Raw genomic sequence first — 19,353 nt, forward strand, 5'->3', positions numbered from 1 at the left:
ACTTGGATGCAAAAATACTCGCAAAGATCCTGGCTAAAAGACTGGAGAACTGTGTACCAGAGGTGGTCGCTCAAGACCAAACGGGTTTTGTCAAGGGTAGGCAACTCACTGTGAGCATCAGGCGGCTGTTGCCCCCCCAAAAAAAGAACACCAGAGGTGAATTGTCTCCCTGGACACAGAAAAGACGTTCGACAGAGTCAAATGGAAGTACTTCCTTGAGGTACTGGAATGGTTTGAGCTAGGAACAGGTTTCACCGCCTGGGTGAGACACCTGTACAATGCTCCCAAGGTGAGCATTCAAACCAACACCACCAGCTCGGAATACTTCCAGCTACAAAGAGGCACAATGTTACAAACTCAACCTGGGCAAAAGTGAGGCATTCCCAGTGAACCTGAACGGGGAAGGAACTACACTGGAGGGACTCCTGTTCAAAATAGCCCAAAACAGATTCTGATGCCTGGGGGTCCAAATAACCAGAGACTGGACACAGATCCACACGTGGAACCTGACCAGCCTGGTAGCGGTAGTCCCCTGGTGGGGAGAGTGCAAAATGAACGTGCTGCTGAGGTTCCTCTTCCTGTTTGGATCCAGACTGATCTTAATCCTCAAAGCCTGCTTCCAAAATGTACTGCAAAGGAGGAAAATTTAAAGGAGGCCTGGCACTGTCAAACTTGCAATACCACCACTGGCAGCAACGGCGGAAAGAGTGAGGGGATTAGTGCACAAACCCAACTCGGGAGTGGATGCAGATGGAGGAGGCCTCCTGCAAGGGAACGCCCCTCCGGGCCCTAGCCACGGCAGCACTCCTCCCACTCGCCTCGACGAAATACACATCGAGTCCAGTGGTAGCAGCCACACTGAAAACGTGGGGACAACAACTAAGACAGCACTTCAGGCTGACCGAAATGTCCCCATGGCCCCCATCTGTGGGATCCACAGATTCCCGCCAGCCATGCTAGATGCAACTTTTAACAAATGGAGACAGGATGGGGGAACGCTGACAGTAGTCAACATAGACTAGCGACGCTGAACGAATTGACGGAGGAATGGGAACTACCGACAGGACAGGAAATGAGACACTTACAGATAAAACACTTCCCCTGCAAAGAGACAGTAGGTTACCCCTGGGCCCCGGAAACCACACTATTAGAGGACCTGCTGAGCACGGACAGTAAGGAAGGGGAACTCTGTGGGAAATATATGGACAGCTATTGGACAGAGCCCAAACACCACTGGACGGAAATAGGAGGACGAACTGGGGTGGGGACTCTGGAGCAAAGCACTGAACAGGGCCAACTCCATCTCCTCCTGCGCATGGCTCAGCCTCATGCAGTTTGAAGTGGTGCACAGAGCACACCTAACCAGAACCCGAATGAGCAGGTTCTTCCCGGAAGAAACGCACGCAGACACGGGGTGAATGTGCAAACTCCAGAGGCCAGGATCGAACTCCAGTCCTTGATGCCGTGAAGCAGCATTGCTAACCACTGTGCCACCGTGCAGCCCTAATTGTACCAATTTAAATACTCTGCTTTTCTATTCTTCCCGCCAAAGGAGACAACCTCACACTTTCACATATTATATCCACCCAATTTTTGCCCACTCACTTAACCGATCTGTAGCTCTTTGTATCTTTAGCACAGTTTGTTTCCCCAAGTATCTTCGTATCACAGCAAATTTGGGTACAATGCAGTCAGTCCCTTCATCCAAGACATTAGTGCAGATTGTAAATTGTTCAGGTCACAGCACTCCATGCAAGTTAGTCGCAGGCTCAGGAACAAACCCCATCCTACAGAACCTTTTTTCCCTCTCTTCTGTTCCATTAGGCATTCCTTAAAAATTACCTCTTCTACCAAACTTTGTCATGTGTCCTAATTTTACCGTATGTAGCTTGGTGTCAAATTGTGTTCCATAAAGAAGTGTTCCTTTAAGAACTTTGCAATGCTTTACTGCATTAAATACATGATATATATGCAAGCTGTGGTGGTAGTACTGAAGTACAAAGCTAAAATTAGAATATATTACCTTTTTCTCAAGACATTCTGCAAATTTCAACTGTTTTAGGAGTTTCTTCTGTTTGTTGCTGAAACGGTTGTCTTGCTCTGCACTGGTTCCCTAAAAGAAAAATTTAAATTATTAAGTAAGAGCACCGTACGTATTTTCAAACCACATTTTTTAATGGAATTACAATATTATCCCTCCCCCAGTATCAGACTGTTAGAAATTAAGAATGGGATCTTACTGGAGAAATACAAGCCATTTTGTGCATAATTGTCCACTAAACACTCCATGGAAAAAGTGTCAACAGCCTTGTCAATCGCTCTGGCAAGAAAAAGTGAAGTTTTTTCCTACCTCATTTCTGAACATAGTCAATTGTCAAGTTTTTTAAAATAGCAAACCTACAATTCAGTACACTTCTCTCATGCTTTCATTTTTCTCGCTCCTAAACCAAATTTCCTTTCCTTCCCTAGTTTATCCAATGTACCCAATTTGACTCCAACTCACACACTATAATTCACCCTCTGCCATTGTTTCCATTTCTCAGTCCTTAAATCTCGGTGTTAAGGAAATAGACAGTTTGTCCCACCATTCTTTGAGGTCCTAGATTCCTTTACTACACTCACCACTTATCAGCTCACTTGTTCAGCAAGCTACGGCACAAACGTTCCGAGCTGAAGGATGCAGAAAACTAAAGACATACATGAGATGCCTCATGCCAGCAAAATGCAAACCCAGTATGCTGATCATACCTCTTAAGGCATCAAAATACCAGAGAATAGTCAGGCAGCTGACCAATAACACAAACTAATGCAGCCATCCACTTTTATATAACAGTTCAGGTGAACTAACAGGAATGTCAGCTGCCTTGTTAATAAATTATAAGATATAAAAATTCAGGCGCATAACATGAACCTTAATGCAGATTTCATAACCTAAATGAAATGAAAAGTGAATGGACATCGCAAAACACCAAATTTATTAGGTTAGATGGCATCAAAGGTGGTGAAATCCTGGAGCATTTTGAACAACTACCTGAACAAGATTAAATTACAATCATCTCAATGGATATATCACTTCTTCTAACACAAAGTAACCCATGGGTCAACATTTTTCCACAAGCAATTTGTAGTTTCCAGGTGGCAATAGTTAATAAACTCTTAATGCATAAATAGAAGACTTTTCCTTTTCAAAGGCATCCACATTGGTCTAGGTTTGCTATGTGATATCCCACAATTGTTTGTACATAACTGATATTTTTAAACAAAATTTCTAAATTGGTAGAAATAATTCTATTTCTCTAGGCCGATTAATAGTCTGATCAATAACTCATCTTCATCTCTTTATATGTCTATTTGCAATCATTGTTAGAGACAAATTTAATACAAAATGATAATTTTCAATGCTGTCATACAAGCGTGTTTATCTACCTCCAAATGTAAAGATGCTTGAAGCTGCCCGAAATAATGCTTTAAAACTGATATGATAGGTTCTTACTCTAGATAGGTTCTTACTCTAGATGCTAGGTTTTATAGTCGGCATATTTTAGATGGAAAAGGAAGATCAAAGGAAAATAATTCCTAAGTGCATCAGATTCTCTTGAAACACTGTTCAACGAGTCTGACTGCTGCCAAGACAACTTGGAAGTGTATAATTTTGCAAATATGCAGCTGTTATAAGGGTGCAAGGCAACCAAGACTACAGACCAGTTATTTAAGATACTGCGAAATCTACAACCATCATACAGCAGCGGTAGATTAGCTTGTTCAGCTCATAGAATCATAAAGCACAGGAGGCCTCTTTGTAAGTTAGCTAATTAGTATACCCTAACCCCACATTTCTCCTTCAGCTCTGCAATTTACTGTCCTTCACGCATTTAACCAATTCCCTTTTGAAAATTATCGCAAAATCTTTCGCAACTCTTTCAAGCAGTGCCTTCCAGATCATAGCTTGCTGTGTAAAATAAATTCTCATCTTTCTTCTGATTCTTTTGGCAAATTACATTAAAATTCCATTTGCATTGCTTGGTGGTGTCACTGTGCGCAAACCTTTCAAAGGGATTTCCTGGGACATAATTAGCAAGGCGTTTACCTGGGAAATATTGCAATTAAACTGCTACAGGTTGAAGCAGTTGTTTCTTGTATTTGCATTACACCTTGTTTCAATGGATTTGAAATGTATAGCTTTCAAACGGGGAAGCAGTGTTTAGCACTGCTGCCTCACAGTACCAGGGACCCGGGTACAATTCCGGCCTTGGGTTCTCCCCACATGTGCGTGGGTTTCCCACGGGTGTTCCAGTTCCCTCCCATGCCAAATTGCTCCTTAGTGTTCAAAGATGTACAGGTTATTAGGGTTGCCCATGATCAATGGAGATAAAGGCGAGGAGTGGGCCTAAGTAGTGCGCTTTCGATGAGTCGCTGCAGACTCGATGGAGCGAATGGCCTCTTTCTGCAGTGTAGGGAATCTATGGAAAAACACAACAGCTATCTGTTATTCACTGGGATAAATACTGCCAAGCACATACCATAACCGGCACTGATAATAGAGATGGGCTACACTAGGTTGAACGCAGCTGGGAAATGATATTGTCCTCAACTACAAAAGAAAACCGAATTATTTATTCAAAGTAAAACACAAAGCTATTCTGTTTGTAACATATTGATGTTTGCTTTGCCTTTGATTGCAGGTGTAAAAAGTATTTGATAGCTGCACAAACTGTATTTTGCTCAGCCCTTACTCAATATCTGCTTGGCAAGCAGGAGTTAAACGATTCCTTGCAAGTCACTGGTTATGTGCAAAATGAGTCATTCATCACACATAGAAATGGACCCAATCTCAATTAATTATCAATATACCAATTAATTGCAGCTTCTTTTAATTAATGCTCCCCATTACAATTTTATCTTCTGCTTTCCCAAAGAACAGATTCTTCCTCAAATACAATGCCATGAGGTACTAGCAGTGCTCTGATATCTTAACCAAATGTGCATTCATTAACTGTGATGCTAGACAATATCAGCAAATCACTGAACTATAAAATGGAATACACCCATGCTGAATCCTTTCCACATACAAACTTCCCAGTACTGGTTCATTGATATTGAACAGAAATGGGAACCAATCCCTGCCAAGACCAAGGACACTGGAGCTAATTATGATACCCTGAATGCTGCCCTCGATGAGATAAGCCAGTGTAGCACAATGGGGAATAAGACTCATTTGCTAATATCACAACATTCAGCCATCTCCGAACAATTAATATATTTTTGGATGCCACTTTTTCTAAACTAATGGCCATTTTCTGGTGTCCAAGTTTATTTCAAATGTGTGTTTAGAAAGACACTTCTAGATATCAAGATTCTCTAGATTCATGTTCCTGATCAGTGTGCCAAAGAAAAACCAGGCAATGTGCCTCAATGACTACCGTCGATGGCCCTGACTTCAGTCGTAATGAAGTGCTTTGAGAGGTTGGTCATGAAGCATATGACCTCCATACTCCCAGAATGCCATGATCCACTGCAGAATACAGGAGGGAGATTGAGAACCTAGTGGAGTGGTGCAGCGACAACAATCTACCCCTCAATGCCAGGAAAACTAAAGAGCAGGTCAGTGACTTCAAAAAGCAAAGTATTGTACAAACCCCTGTCAGCATCAACAGGGCCGGGGTGGAGATGGTTAGCAGTTTCAAATTTCTAGAGGTACACATCTCCAAAAATCTGTCATGGTCCACCCATGTCGACGCGACCATCACGAAAACACAACAGTGCCTGTACTTCCTCAGGAAATTAAGGAAATTTGGCATGTCCACATTAACTCTTACCAACTTTTACAGACGCACTATAGAAAGCATCCTATCTGGCTGCATATGGCAACTGCTCGGCCCAAGACCACAAGAAACTTCAGAGAGTTGTGAACACAGCCCAGTCCATCACACGAACCTGCCTCCCAACCATTGACTTAATCTACACCTCCCGCTGCGTGGGGAAAGCGGGCAGCATAATCAAAGACCCCACCCACCCGGCCTACTCACTCTTCCAACTTCTCCCATCGGGCAGGAGATACAAAAGTCTGAGAACACACACGAACAGACTCAAAAACAGCTACTTCCCCACTGTTACCAGACTCCTAATCGACCCTTTTATGTACTGGCCTGATTAACACTAGACCCCTGTATGCTTCATGCAATGCCGGTGTTATCTAGTTACATTGTGTACCTTGTGTTACCCTATTACGTATTTTCTTTTATTTCCTTGTCTTTCATGTACTTAATGATCTGTTGAGCTGCACGCAGAAAAATACTTTTCACTGTACCTTGGTACACGTGACAACAAACAAATCCAAAGCCTGCAAAAAGTATCTTTAAATTGAAATCAGCACTTGATGAAAACAGAAGAAGATTCTGCGGCGTGATTTAATGTAAATTAAACTTCCACATGGTACCAATGGTAACCCATTTTCAAATAGCCTATGAAATGTGGATTTGACGAATGTGATAGGATGAAACAATCTCCTCTCTCTCTCTATAAGGTGCCTTAAATAAATGACCAAGCCATCTCAACCAATACCTTCTGGTTGTGGGTTCAAGACATAACATTTGGCAATCCTAATCAGCAAGTTCCAAGGATAGCTCGTACAGGAAATGGCAATATCGACACTGTGGTAAGTCTAGAATTAGGTAGAGAGCTCTTTGCTTCTTGCCTGAACTCTACTTGAGATAAGAACACTTCAAGCAGTGTGGAAAGGTGCTCCATTCAGCTTGATATGTAATAAAAGATGTTTCCTTCCCCAAAAATAAGATTTCTACTGCATTGCCATTCTTGTGATTTACCAACTCCCAGACTGGCCAAGCTTTTCTGAGTCCTGAAATAACATTCATCGGATTATCAGAGCCTAAAGAAAATTTCAAACAAATATTATTCACTGTCTCTTCATATTGAGTAAAAACGGTCATAGATACAAAATAAGGTCGCTACTTCCACCCCATATAAAGATGTCATCTATGACTGCTAACCAGCTGGGTTAGAATTTTTTTTTGCTAAAGATTATTGGCAAGAGATACAGTATCTCATAAACAAGTCAAATCATATACAAGATCCGAATTTAAGCTATGAAACCAAAATGTCCCAAGAGGCTAGGTTTGCTCAGAAACAATTCAAACATTACAGAAAATAAGGTTATAGTAACCCAGAAGAATTAACAACAATTGTAACTAAGAGGGAGGCAATAAAGAATTTACAGACTACAGTGAAGTTGTAGATCTAGAATTAAACCGAAAACCTAATGTTATATTAGTGGATGAAAACAAAATCCTGGTCAAAAGAAAGTCCTAAACTTCCACCATTTAAAAAAATTAAAATAGCTAATGGCAATAGCAGCATAAATACATTTCAGTGATATATCACTTGTTGAGATTCACAATATCATACCATCAAGCAAGAGAACACTAAATAAGCCTTCACGAAAGGAATAATCCACATACCTGCGTTAGAAACTAATTTACTACCAAAATAAAAATTTATCACACAATACCATGCACTTTTATATATAACAATCTACTGCGTTATCTTTTCACATCACACTACCTAGACAGCTCACTGGTATAATAAGGGCATTTAAAACAAAATATATATTCAGTATATAAATTATAGAGGATACCTTATGGTTAATGCTGTCTTGTAATCTGATCAGTGGAAGAGAAAGGAATTCAGATTAATAAGAAGCCAGAACAACAAACCTCAAACTATCCTCTGAATTTTGATTCATAAACATTTAGTGGATTTCCACTTTTTATTGAGCGATTTGAAGTGAACACCAATGACTTAGAAAAAAAGTGTCAGAAAGCAATTGCAATTACTATACATAAAATATGCTAATATATATTATATGATATATAGGTACATAGGAGTGAGTCAAAGGCTACAAGTCTTGTCTCAATATTTCCGTTAATATTCACAAACTTCACACAAGATTTTGGGCCAGAATTTACTGTAGCAATGAGTGAGTGAATGAATGACTTAGTAAATGTCAAGGATGGTGTAGCATCAATCCACAAAGGCCAAGGAAGTTCTAAATGCAACCCGAGCTCTATTCTAATTTCAGCTAAAACAGATGTGCATGAAAAACATGTTGAGGTTCACAGACGCTGGTGGGAAAGTGAGGCTGGTGGGAAAGGGAGGGTAAAGAAAACCTCCAACATAAACTGGGGGAGCAGCACCTCATCTTCCAATTAAGCACATTATAGCCCGCAGGACTCAATTTGAGTTCAACAACTTTAGGCTGTGACCTTTCTCCTTTATCTTAACCTTATTATATCCCAAACATTTTTTTGTCCCAATGCAAAAATCCTCCCACCTTTCGCAACTGGGCTATCTGCCACTTGTTCTTAAGTTTTGCTACATTTTTGTTGCAATATCTCCTCGCCCCCATGAATCAATGACCTTCTATTCTGCTCCAGCTGTTCCACCCCCTCTTATGCAGTATATAATCCAACACATTTCTCCCTCTCTTTAGCTCTGAAGAATCATACAGACTCAAAGCGTTAACTCTGTTTTCTCTCTCTACAGATGCTGCCAGACCTGCTAAGTATTTCTAGCATTTTCTCTGTTCTTGTTTCAGATTCCAGTATCCACAGTATTTTGTTTTTATTGAGAAAATCCTTTTTGGCACTGTTCAGACCTCTACTGAAAAAAAGATTTCAGTGTACTTGGTAATGACAAAATAAAGTTTGGTTGATGCCCTGATAATATTTCAGAGACAGATCGAAATATTGCAATCTAGTAGATGAAGACATTCATTGCAGATTTGCACCATTGCATGGCTCACCAACTTGAGAGTAGGAATAGGGAAAGGACTCAGCTATTCAAACAATAAATGAAACGTAAATCAGCACAGGACGATTTGGAACATGTCTTGGATGTAACAGTGTTGCATGTCCCTTTCAATGTATAATGCGACAATGGAATTAAAATGTCTAACAATGCTAAGGTAGAACACAAATCTATAATGGATTGGGGCAGCACAATGGTTAGCACAGTTGCTTTACAGCTCCAAGGTCCCAGATTCCATTCCCGGCTTGGGTCACTGTCTGTGTTGAGTCTGCATGTTCTCCCCGTGTGTGCGTGGAGTTTCCTCCAGGTGCTCCGGTTTCCTCCCATAGTCCAAAGATGTGCAGGGTAGGTGGATTGGCCATTCTAAATTGCCCTTCGTGTCCAAAAAGGTTAGGTTGGGTACAGGGATAGGGTGGAGCGTGGGGCTCAAGTAGGGTGCTCTTTCCAAGGGCCGGTGCAGACTCAATGTGCTGAATGGCCTCCTTCTGCACTGTATATTCTATGATTCTATGCTGTATAATACACTGGCCCTTGGAATACTATGTTATTCACAAAAAGGATACAGTTGCATTAGACACAAGCAACACAATCCATCAACGTTAATGAAATAATACATTGCAAGAGATTAGAGAAGCTCATCATTTACAGGCAATGCCCAGTTCTACCTTTCTGAACTATTTCAATACCTGAGCTGCCAGAATCAATCAGTTCCACTTTCATTCAGTTAAATACTGATGGATCAAAGCATCAACTATAGTCTCCCTGCCACAAACTATCCCATTAATTTCACCCTCACCCCATGTGAACCACTAAAGAATTCCAATACTCTGTGCAATGCGAAGCAAACCCAGCTTCCTTTCCATCAAAGACTTCCATCAGAACATGGGAGGAGGCTATTCAGTCTCTTGTACCCATCCAATTCAATCACTCAATTCACAGCGCAAAAGGAGGATATTCAGCCCATCTGATCTATGCCCAGTTCCATAACAAGCTCCAGAATAGCACTATATTGTATGAAAATGATCATTTCATTCCTATATGGCCTAACTAATTTTAAGACTGTGCTCTCTCATTCTAGATCCCTTAATTAGAGGATAAGTTCCCTGTATCTACCTTAGATTAGCCCTCATCCTAAACCCAAAGAAATAACTTACGTAGCACATTTCATAACCTCAGGACTTCCCAAAACCAACAATATTTAAATGTTATTGCAAAGTAGGAAACTTAGCAATTTGCGCATAGCAAGTCCTCACAAATAGTAATGAGAGAGAACAACCAGATAATCTGTTCTAGTCATGGTGACTGATATAAACATAATAGCCAGAATAATTTACGTCGACTTGAGAGGACAAGTGAGGCTTCAGTTTAATGTTTCATCCAAAAGATGGCACATCTGACAACACAGCGATCCATCAGTACTGCACTGAAGTGTCAGCCTAAATTATGTACTCAAATATTTGGAGCGGCAGTTGAATGCAAAACCCTTAAAACGCACAACTGAAAATGCTATCAATCGAGTCATGGTGAACTCAAGGGAATATAAACCATATTCATGTAATCTATCCTTGTAATTTAACTAGTTAAGCTCTGGTATCATTCTAATGAATCTGTTTTGTATTGATTCCCAAGGAAAATATATCCTTCCTGAGACATGGCATCCAAAAGTTAACAGTACACCAGATGGTGTCTGACCACAGCTGCGTACACCTGAAACATCACGTCTTTGCCTTTGAATTACAATTCCCTTGAGATAAAGACTAACTTTCCATCAGCTATTTTGATTGCCCTTTGTACCTATGCACTGGCTTGTAGAAATGTATATACTGTTCACCTTTGTTTCTCCACTGTGTGACTCAGATACAAAGCATTGAAGTCCATCAGCCAGTTTTGCCCTCTGATTTAGAACACTTTGTAACATTGCTCACTAACAGCTGTGCCTTTTTCATACCTCCCCAGACTTCATTATTACCATATTCTTGTGGTGGCCCTCCCACCTTCCAACCACCATAAACCTCAACAAATCCAAAACTACATTGCCCACATCTTCGGTTCTAAAACATTGACTCTGTTACTCTCCACAGGTACTGCCATTCCTGAGTATTTCCAGCATTTTGGTTTTGTATTACCAAGCACCACCCACTCATCAATCCTGTCCTGACGAATCCACACTGGCTGAAACTCAAAAGTAAAATTCTCTTTATGTTTAAATCTGATTATCTCACCACTTCACACCTCTAGCCTGACAATCATCCCTAGAGCTCAGCAACCAAGCTTATTTGGTCAAAGCTCTTACTGCTACTTTATTTGATTGAGCATTCATGTTTTCCTTGCACCTCTAATAAATTATCTTGGGGTAATTCTTTTCCACATTCTACGTGTGCAGATTGGTGAACCTAATTAAATATATCAAATATTAAATATCTACGTTTTAGTTGCAAAATTCTTGGGTCACGGAAGAAGCAATTGTACAAAAGCAAATTACTGCGGATGCTGGAATCTGAAACTAAAGAGAAAATGCTGGAAAATCTCAGCAGGTCTGGCAGCATCTGTAGGGAGGGAAAAGAGCTAACGTTTCGAGTCCAATGCCTCTTTGTCAAAGCTTTGACAAAGAGTCATTGGACTCAAAACGTTAGCTCTTTTCTCTCCCTACAGATGCTGCCAGACCTGCTGAGATTTTCCAGCATTTTCTCTTTCGAGGCAATTGCATAATTGGTTAACTCAGCCTGTGGCTGTAACCAAGACTGCACCATCAAAGTCTTGTAATTTTAAAAGAGGTCAAAGGAAAAGCTGGTAAATGTCAGGTTTTAGTCAAAACTTGTTCCTCCTTTTTATAAACAAAATATTAAGGATGCTGGAAATGAGAAACAATAAGCAGAAAATGCTAGAAATACTCAGCAGGTCCCACAGCATCTGTGGAGAGAGAAAACCGATTTCAAGCCTGCAACTTTTCATCAAAACTGGGAAGTTAGAAACGTTATTGGTTATGAGTGAAAGTGGTTCAAAGAATTAAAGGTAAGATCTATGAAAGAACTGAGGCAAGGAAAGTTCAAATGACAATGGGAGTGATAATGGAACTAAGCAATTAAATAAGTTTGGGGGATACGTGAATGGCAGGATCAGAAAAAGCTGCCACCCAAAAGCAAAGGAAATAAAGAGAGAAAAAAATCAAACCAGCAAAAAGAAACAAAATGGGAGCAATGGGTATGATCTAAAATTGTTGAACTGTGTTCCAGAAGGTTGTAAAGTGTCCAGTGTTACTCTGGTTACGCATATGGGTCCTTGGTTCTGCACTTCAATTTCCATTTCTAGAATATTGGCAATAAAATATTCATTAAAAGTCCACTGATTTCCATAGGTACCTGAACTGCACCTTCTTGGACCCCATTTCTTGTCAGAATTCTACTCCATTCCCCCAGTTTCTCTGTTGCAAGCTTCAATGTTAGCATGACCAATATGTTCTTTTTCCTCAAGAGGATTCCCCTTTACTATGGCTGACATGGTCCTCAATCTTTTGTGCTCAATTCCATGCACTCTTGCTCTAATGCCCTACCCACCCTTCCAGAACAATGACCAGGTTCCCATTGTCCTCAGCTTCCACCAGCCTGTGTTCAATGGATCATCCTCCTTCTGCACCACCTCCAAACATATCTCCCCATTCACTTCCCTTTAAGCATGCCAAAGGGACTGCACCCCTCCCCACAGCACCTTCCCATGTCACAGAAAATGCAACACTCATCCTTTTACCAAATCCTTTCTCACCATCTGAGGCCCCAAACACACGTTCCAGGTGAAATACCATTGGCTTTCAATTTAGTGTCCTGTATTCACTGCTCATGATGTGGTCTCTTCTGCAATGAGACCATCACGGACTGGATAAACCCTTTGAGGAACATCACTCAGTTCAAAAGCTAGACCAAGTTTTCAGTTACCCAACATTTTAATTCTCCACTGTACTCCCTCTCTTGATCTTTCCATCCTCTGCCTCCTGCAATGTTCCAATTAAGTTAAAGGAACAGCAACTTATGTTTTGACTGGGCACTTAACCTTTAAGAATAAAGATTTGGTTTCTTATTTGTCTATGTTCTCTCATTTATCCTTTTGTTTTCATGACCCTGCCAATCACATCTCCCCAGACATAATCTAGTTTATTTGCATGCACCATTATCAATCGCTTTGGCCTTGCACCATGATCACTTCTCATTTACCCTGTCCTATCTTCCACCCTGACCCACCCTCCTGCCTTTCACTTGCCAAAAATGATAGTATTTCTAACTTTTGCAAGTTTGGATGAATGGTCAAGACTTGAAATGCTTCTCTTGACCCAGTTGCTGCCAAACCTGTCGAGTTCTAGGGAGAGCATTTTGCTTTTATTTCTTAAAAGGCTATTTTGCAGCAAATTAATGACATGCATAAGATTTTGTGGTAGAAACCAACTTCCATAACTTGCCAAGCTAAAGAGCAAAAGTTTTAATCATCCAAGACCCAAGATACCATGACAAGAGAATCAATGGACAAGAGGAATGAATGTATTGTGCAGTTTTGGTCCCCTCATTTGAGGAAAGATGTAGTGGCATTGGAGGCAGTTCAGAGGATGTTCATTAGATTGATTCCAAAGGCTTAGGGGTTTGTCTTAAGAGGACAGATTGAACAGTTTGGGCCTATATAGAGTTCAGAAGAATGAGGGGAGATCCAATTGAGGTATACAAGATGCTAAAAGGGATGGATAACGTCGAGGTGGAGCTGATGCTTCTTCTTGTGGGGCATTCTAAAACAAGAGGTCATAATCTTAGAATAAGCGGTAGCAAATTTAAAACAGATTTAAGGAAAAACTACTCCCCCTAAAGGGTTGTGAATCTGTGGAATACACTACACCAGAGTGCAGTGGATGCAGGACAGTGAGTAAACTTGAGGAGTTAGACAGATTTTTAATGGGTTGAAGGGTTATGGAGAACCAGCAGGACGGTGGTGTTGAAGCCAGGATGGGATTAGCCATGATCACATTGAGGGTGTTAGGCTCGGGAGGCTAAATTGCCTATGTCATGTGTTCTAGGGAGGGGATGCTCTGGCTGATTTCACAATCCAGCTCTTGGTCTGAAACATTGTAGGTCGTAGATGAGGAACATATCAGCTATGATAGAATGGCAGCGCAGACTCGATGGGCCAAATGGCCTAATTCTGCTCCTATATCTTCTGAACTTATGAATTTTTAGGCTCAATTGGTTCAATAAAGTGTTGCCATGTGTTCAGTTTCCATGAAACACAATTTGCATTTAACACTCGCGCAAGCATTTAAGTGTCCCATAACAGTGAAGCTTGGGATTTCCCAATCATCGACGCAAAGAGGTTAGCGACGATTTACTTTTGAATCTATTTTGAACTCCACAAAAGCTACAATGGAAATCAAGAATCCAGTATAAATTGTAACTTTGTAACTCACTCCCGAGTACCTGCTATTGCCGATTCCAGTGAAAATATTTTTAAAAGTTCCTTTGAGCTAGTCACTGATCTAAATGCATATGTATAATGCATGTAAACTGAGTTCGAAAGTAATTTTCAAGGGTTATCTTTTCCCAAGCGAGTTGTACACGGTAACTCGGGCCCACTTCGGAGTCTCCAACCACACCGCGCTCTATTTGCCACCACGCTGTTTAACGGAATCAGACCCGAGTGGACTCATTTAATTTCACCTTTAAAAAAAACCCAAGGATAACGTTTGAAACATTCGTGACAAAAACGGGACGGAGTTCAAACGACTCGAAGGAAGCGGGTTAAGATTCGAATTATGTCCAACTATTTGCTCGGTATCGGATGGCCACTTCCTGAGCCTTTGCCTCAACTGCCTGCCGCAGTGGAATCAATTCGTCAGGAAAATTAAAACCGGCCCCGAGGGATTGGAGCAGAACTAAATTACCACATGGCGCTCCCTAGTTATATTCAATGTGAGTTTGATTAGACTGAACGGAGGAGCTGGGGAAACAGAAACCAATCTCACACGACGGTTCCCCCCCACCCACCAAAGCGCCTGCCAGCCACCCGCCGCCATTTTCATTCCCGCTCGGTTGCTAAGGCCGAATCCGCAGCTTTGTGTGTTCGGGGGAAAAGACTCGAGTTTTATGCGTTTAAAACACCGGAGCAGATCCGCCGGTGGCCTGAAATGTTTCAACCGCCACTACAATGGAGGAACTTGCTAGTCGTGTTCGACAAGAAGGCTTCGTTTGACCGCTGCTTTACTTACGCGGAAAAACCCCGCGTCCATCTTGTCTGTCTGTGGAGGGGCTGCCTGATCGCTCACTTCCGGTTTACCCGACCGTTCCACACGGTGCTTCCGGTGGACGTAGACAGACGAGGCCGCGCTGCCCGAGTGATGGAATCGGCCGAGGCCGCGCTGCCGAGTGACGGAAACGGCCGAGGCGGCGCTGCCGAGTGACGGAAACGGCCGAGGCGGCGCTCTTCCTACTTCGGAAAGACGTGACACTCACACTTACTCCTTCCAACACCTCATCAATTTACATTCACCTGAGGAAGGAGCAGTGCTCCGATTCGAAACAAACCTGTTGGACTTTAACCTGGTGTTGTAAGACTTCTGACTGTGCTCATCCGTTTGAGTTGATTTAATATTAATAATAATCGCTTATTGTCATAAGTAGGCTTCAATGAAGTTACTGTGAAAAGCCCCGAGTCGCCACATGCCAGTGCCTGTTCGGGGAGGCCGGTACGGGAACCCGCGCTGCTGGCCTTGTTTTTTGCATTACAAGACAATTGTTTAGCCCACTGTGCTAAACCAGCCCCTGGTTTATTTGGTTAACGTAAAGAATGACCCTACCCACTTCACAAGTGCTACAGCAACTTAAAAATAACTAGTTACATTCAAAAAATTGCTGCTTGCCTCACATATCTTTCATTTAAAAATATGACCTCTTGCTGCAGGGATTCTATAATCCGTTATAGTTCTGAAAAACTCACTGCACATGTTTAGGTAGACTTGACATTCGTCTCACTATATAACAACTGGGGTTACAAGACCGGGTCAGAGGCTAAGAATCCTGCAGCAAGTACCATGCCTCTTGACTCACCAAAGCCTGTCCGCCATCCACAAGAAACAAGTCAAGAGTCTCCCCTTGCCTGGATGAGTGCTGCTCCAACAACACTCAAGCAGCTCAACATCATCCAGTACAAAGCAGCCCCCTTGATTCGCACCCACAAACATTCACTCCCTCCACCATTGACATTTAGTGGCAGACATGTATACTGTCCACAAGAAGCAATGCAGGAACTCACCAATAACAATAATCTTTATTAATGTCACAAGTAGGCTTATGTTAACACTGCAATGAAGTTATTGTGAAAATCCCCTAGTCGCCACATTCCGGCGCCTGTTCAGGTACATCGAGGGAGAATTGAGAATAACCAATTCACCTAACAAGCACGTCTTCCAGGACATGTGGGAGAAAACCGGAGCACCCGGAGGAAAGCCACGCAGACTCAGGGAGAACATGCAGATTCCGCACAGACAGTGACCAAAGCGAATCAAACCCAGGCCCCTGGTGCTGTCAAGCAACAGTGCTAACTATGGTAATATGTCTGTGAATAAGATTGTATGCAGTTAGCAATGCGACCTCCAACCAGCTGGTGGCGTCAGACCTTGGTCACGTGATGTGGCAGACTCACCAGTCGGTAGTAAGGCGTACACAAAGACAGTCACACATTGAGTTATTGCCAGAGCTAATCAATCTGTATATATTCTATGTGTTATCCTTTCACGTGTTTAATCAACAAAACATTCTAAGTAAGTCATCAGCAGTTCTGCGAGCATCATTGCAACGGCAAGACAACAGAACACAACATTAACCACTGTGCTACCGTGAGGTTCCTTAGACAGCACCTTCCAAAGTCTCGACCACTACCAGCGAGAAACACAAGGACAACAGACACCTGGGAACATCACCACCACCTGGAATTTCCTATCCAAGTCACTCACCTCCCTGACTTGGAAATAGATCACTGTTCCTTCACTGTCGTTGGGTCAAAATCTTGGAACTCCATCCATAAAAGAACTGTGGGTGTACCTATACCACCTGGAATGGAGAAGTTCAAGAAGGCAGCTCACCAACACCTCAAGGTCAAGTAGGGATGGGCAATAAATGCTGGCCAAGCTTGCTATGCCCACATCCCATGAATTAATTTTTTGAAATCGGAAGCAAGGGTGATTGTTAAAAAAAAATAACTAGCATTTATATGCCATCTTTCAAGATTGCCAGACATTTTGAACCTGATGTATTATTACTGGGCAGCAAATGTGGAAAAGATAGTGAGTTGGGTTAGAGGGGTTGACTCCCAATGGGTCAGAATGTAGGGGTCGTGATTGAAGGTGGTAGCAACAGCACCGCTCCCGACGGCCTCGGGGAAATACTCAGGGAGTCCGATAGTAATGTCTTCATTGAGAATTTGGAGGCAGTTTTGCCAGCACTTCGCGTTGGGATCAGGATCAAGGGAAATGCCGATTCGGGGGAACCATAGATTTTAGCCAGGGAAGTGGAATGGAAATTTTCGGAGATGGGAGGAGAAAGGAATTAGGACACTAAAAGATTTGTTTCTTGGGGGCCGGTTTGCAGGATTGAAGGAGCTGGGAGAAAAGTACGGGCTGGAGCTGGGGGGAAATATTTAGATACATGCAGATGCAAGACTTTGCCAGAAAGGAGATACAGAGCTTCCCAGTAGAGCCGGCTTCCACATTGCTGGAGGAGGTGCTGATGACAGGGGGACTGGAGAAGGAGGTAGTATCGGCGGTTTACGGGGCTATTTTGGAAGTGGAGAAGGCGCCGCTGGAAGGGATCAAGGCAAAGTGGGCGGAAGAGTTGAGTGAGGGTATGGAGGAGGGGTTTCGGTGTGAGGTGCTCCGGAGGGTGAACGCCTCCACCTCGTGTGCAAGGTTGGGGTTGATACAGCTGAAGGTGGTGTATCGAGCACACCTCACAAGGGAGAAGATGAGCCGGCTCTTTGAGGAGGTAGAAGATGTGTGTGAACGTTGGGGGGGGTGGGGGGGGGGGGGGGGGAATCATGTCCATATGTTTTGGTCCTGTCCAAAGCTGGAGGGTTACTGGAAGGAGATTTTTAGGGTAATCTCTGTTGTGTTATGTAATTTGGATTAACACAAGCTGCCACTGTCGTGTTCAGCACACTGAGATAACACGGGCTGCAACTGGATGCAGCTATAACTGAAATATACTGCAGGCCTTGAAGTTTGTTCAATTTGATTTATTGAACCTGTCACACAGTTAGCACAGTTCTCTGTGAGTTCGACTCTCTGCTAACCTAAGTGTGATTACTCTGTCTGACTGAACCAGACTAGCTCTTAGCCACGTGCTATAAGTGTTACGTGATATATACACCTGACTCACTCTGTAGATGTCCCCAATGGAAAGAGGCAGAGTGTGAGTGCCTCGTGCCTTTTATAGTGGGAAACCACCCACAAGTGTTCTGCCTGCTGATTGGTTATGTCCTATTCTCTGTGTTCATTAGCTGCCTGTCTGTATCTCATTATGTGCATGTCTGCATATCATGACATCTCCCCTTTTGGAATGTTTTTCTGTAGCATATGTGAAAGTATTTACATGCGTAGGCCGAAAAACTTACATGAAATGGCAGAGGGGAACATATGTACATGTGAAAACAGGTGTCTAATGTGCAAAAACAGAACATAACAAACAAAACAAATGTTCATAAGTCCAGTCTCTGAGGTTTGAGTCTGATCCTGGTAGACCGCCGGAGAGGTGGTGGTGGGGAAGACGGCGCCTTGATGGGCGGGATTGCAACCGGACTGGTGGCCTCGTGGTTCGAGGTGTCAGGAGGTGGCACAATAACAGATGGAAACAACAAAGAATGTGGTTGCGGGCGGGCTACTGTGCGCAGTGCCCGTCTGTTTCACCGCACAACAGAGCCATCAGCCATACTCACAACATACGATCGAGGAGCAGCCTGGCAAACAACTACCGCTGGAGCTGACCAGCCTCCATCAGGTAGCTTGATCCGAACAGCATCCGCCGGGATAGCACAGGCAAATCGGTGGCGTGAGCATCATAGCCCTGCTTTTGCTGGTCCCTGAGTTGCTGCACCTTCTGCAGCACCGGAGGTGACCCAGATCAGGCAAGTGTATGGCTGGAAGAGTCATCCGCAGGTCCCTGTTCATCAGGAGTTGAACCGGTGACATGCCGGTAGACAGAGGTGTTGCCCTGTACGCAAGCAGCGCAAGGTTGGTGTCAGAAGCAGAATCCGCGGCCTTGCAGATGAGCTGCTTCAGTATGTGCACCCCTTTCTCAACCTTCCCGTTGGACTGCGGGTAATGTGGGCTGGAAGTGACGTGATGAAACTGATATAGCTGGGCAAATCTTGACCACTCTTGGCTGCTGAAGCAAGGACCGTTGTCACTCATGACAGTGAGTGGAATACCATGCCTGGAGAATGCCTCCCTACAGGCCTTGATGGTGGTCTTGGATGTGAGGTCCGAGAGCTTCACGACTTCTGGGTAGTTGG

General features: G+C 42.9%; 1 protein-coding gene across 6 annotated transcripts in view; it reads right to left on the bottom strand.

Moving 5' to 3' along the window:
- The window catches only part of srrm1 (serine/arginine repetitive matrix 1), an 83,135-nt gene extending 67,991 nt beyond the window's left edge, over positions 1–15,144 (bottom strand). For all 6 annotated transcript variants that reach the window (XM_072501116.1, XM_072501114.1, XM_072501113.1 and 3 more), the window contains exons 1-2: positions 15,059–15,144; positions 2,024–2,113 (exon numbers count right to left, since the gene is read on the bottom strand). In XM_072501116.1, the coding sequence (XP_072357217.1) occupies positions 2,024–2,113; positions 15,059–15,079 (111 nt within the window). In that variant the 5' untranslated portion in view covers positions 15,080–15,144. The remainder of the gene's footprint in view (positions 1–2,023; positions 2,114–15,058) is intronic.
- Between the last annotated feature and the right edge of the window lie 4,209 nt (positions 15,145–19,353).

The sequence above is a fragment of the Scyliorhinus torazame genome, chromosome 1, assembly GCF_047496885.1.
Source record: "Scyliorhinus torazame isolate Kashiwa2021f chromosome 1, sScyTor2.1, whole genome shotgun sequence".
Lineage (NCBI taxonomy): Eukaryota > Metazoa > Chordata > Chondrichthyes > Carcharhiniformes > Scyliorhinidae > Scyliorhinus > Scyliorhinus torazame.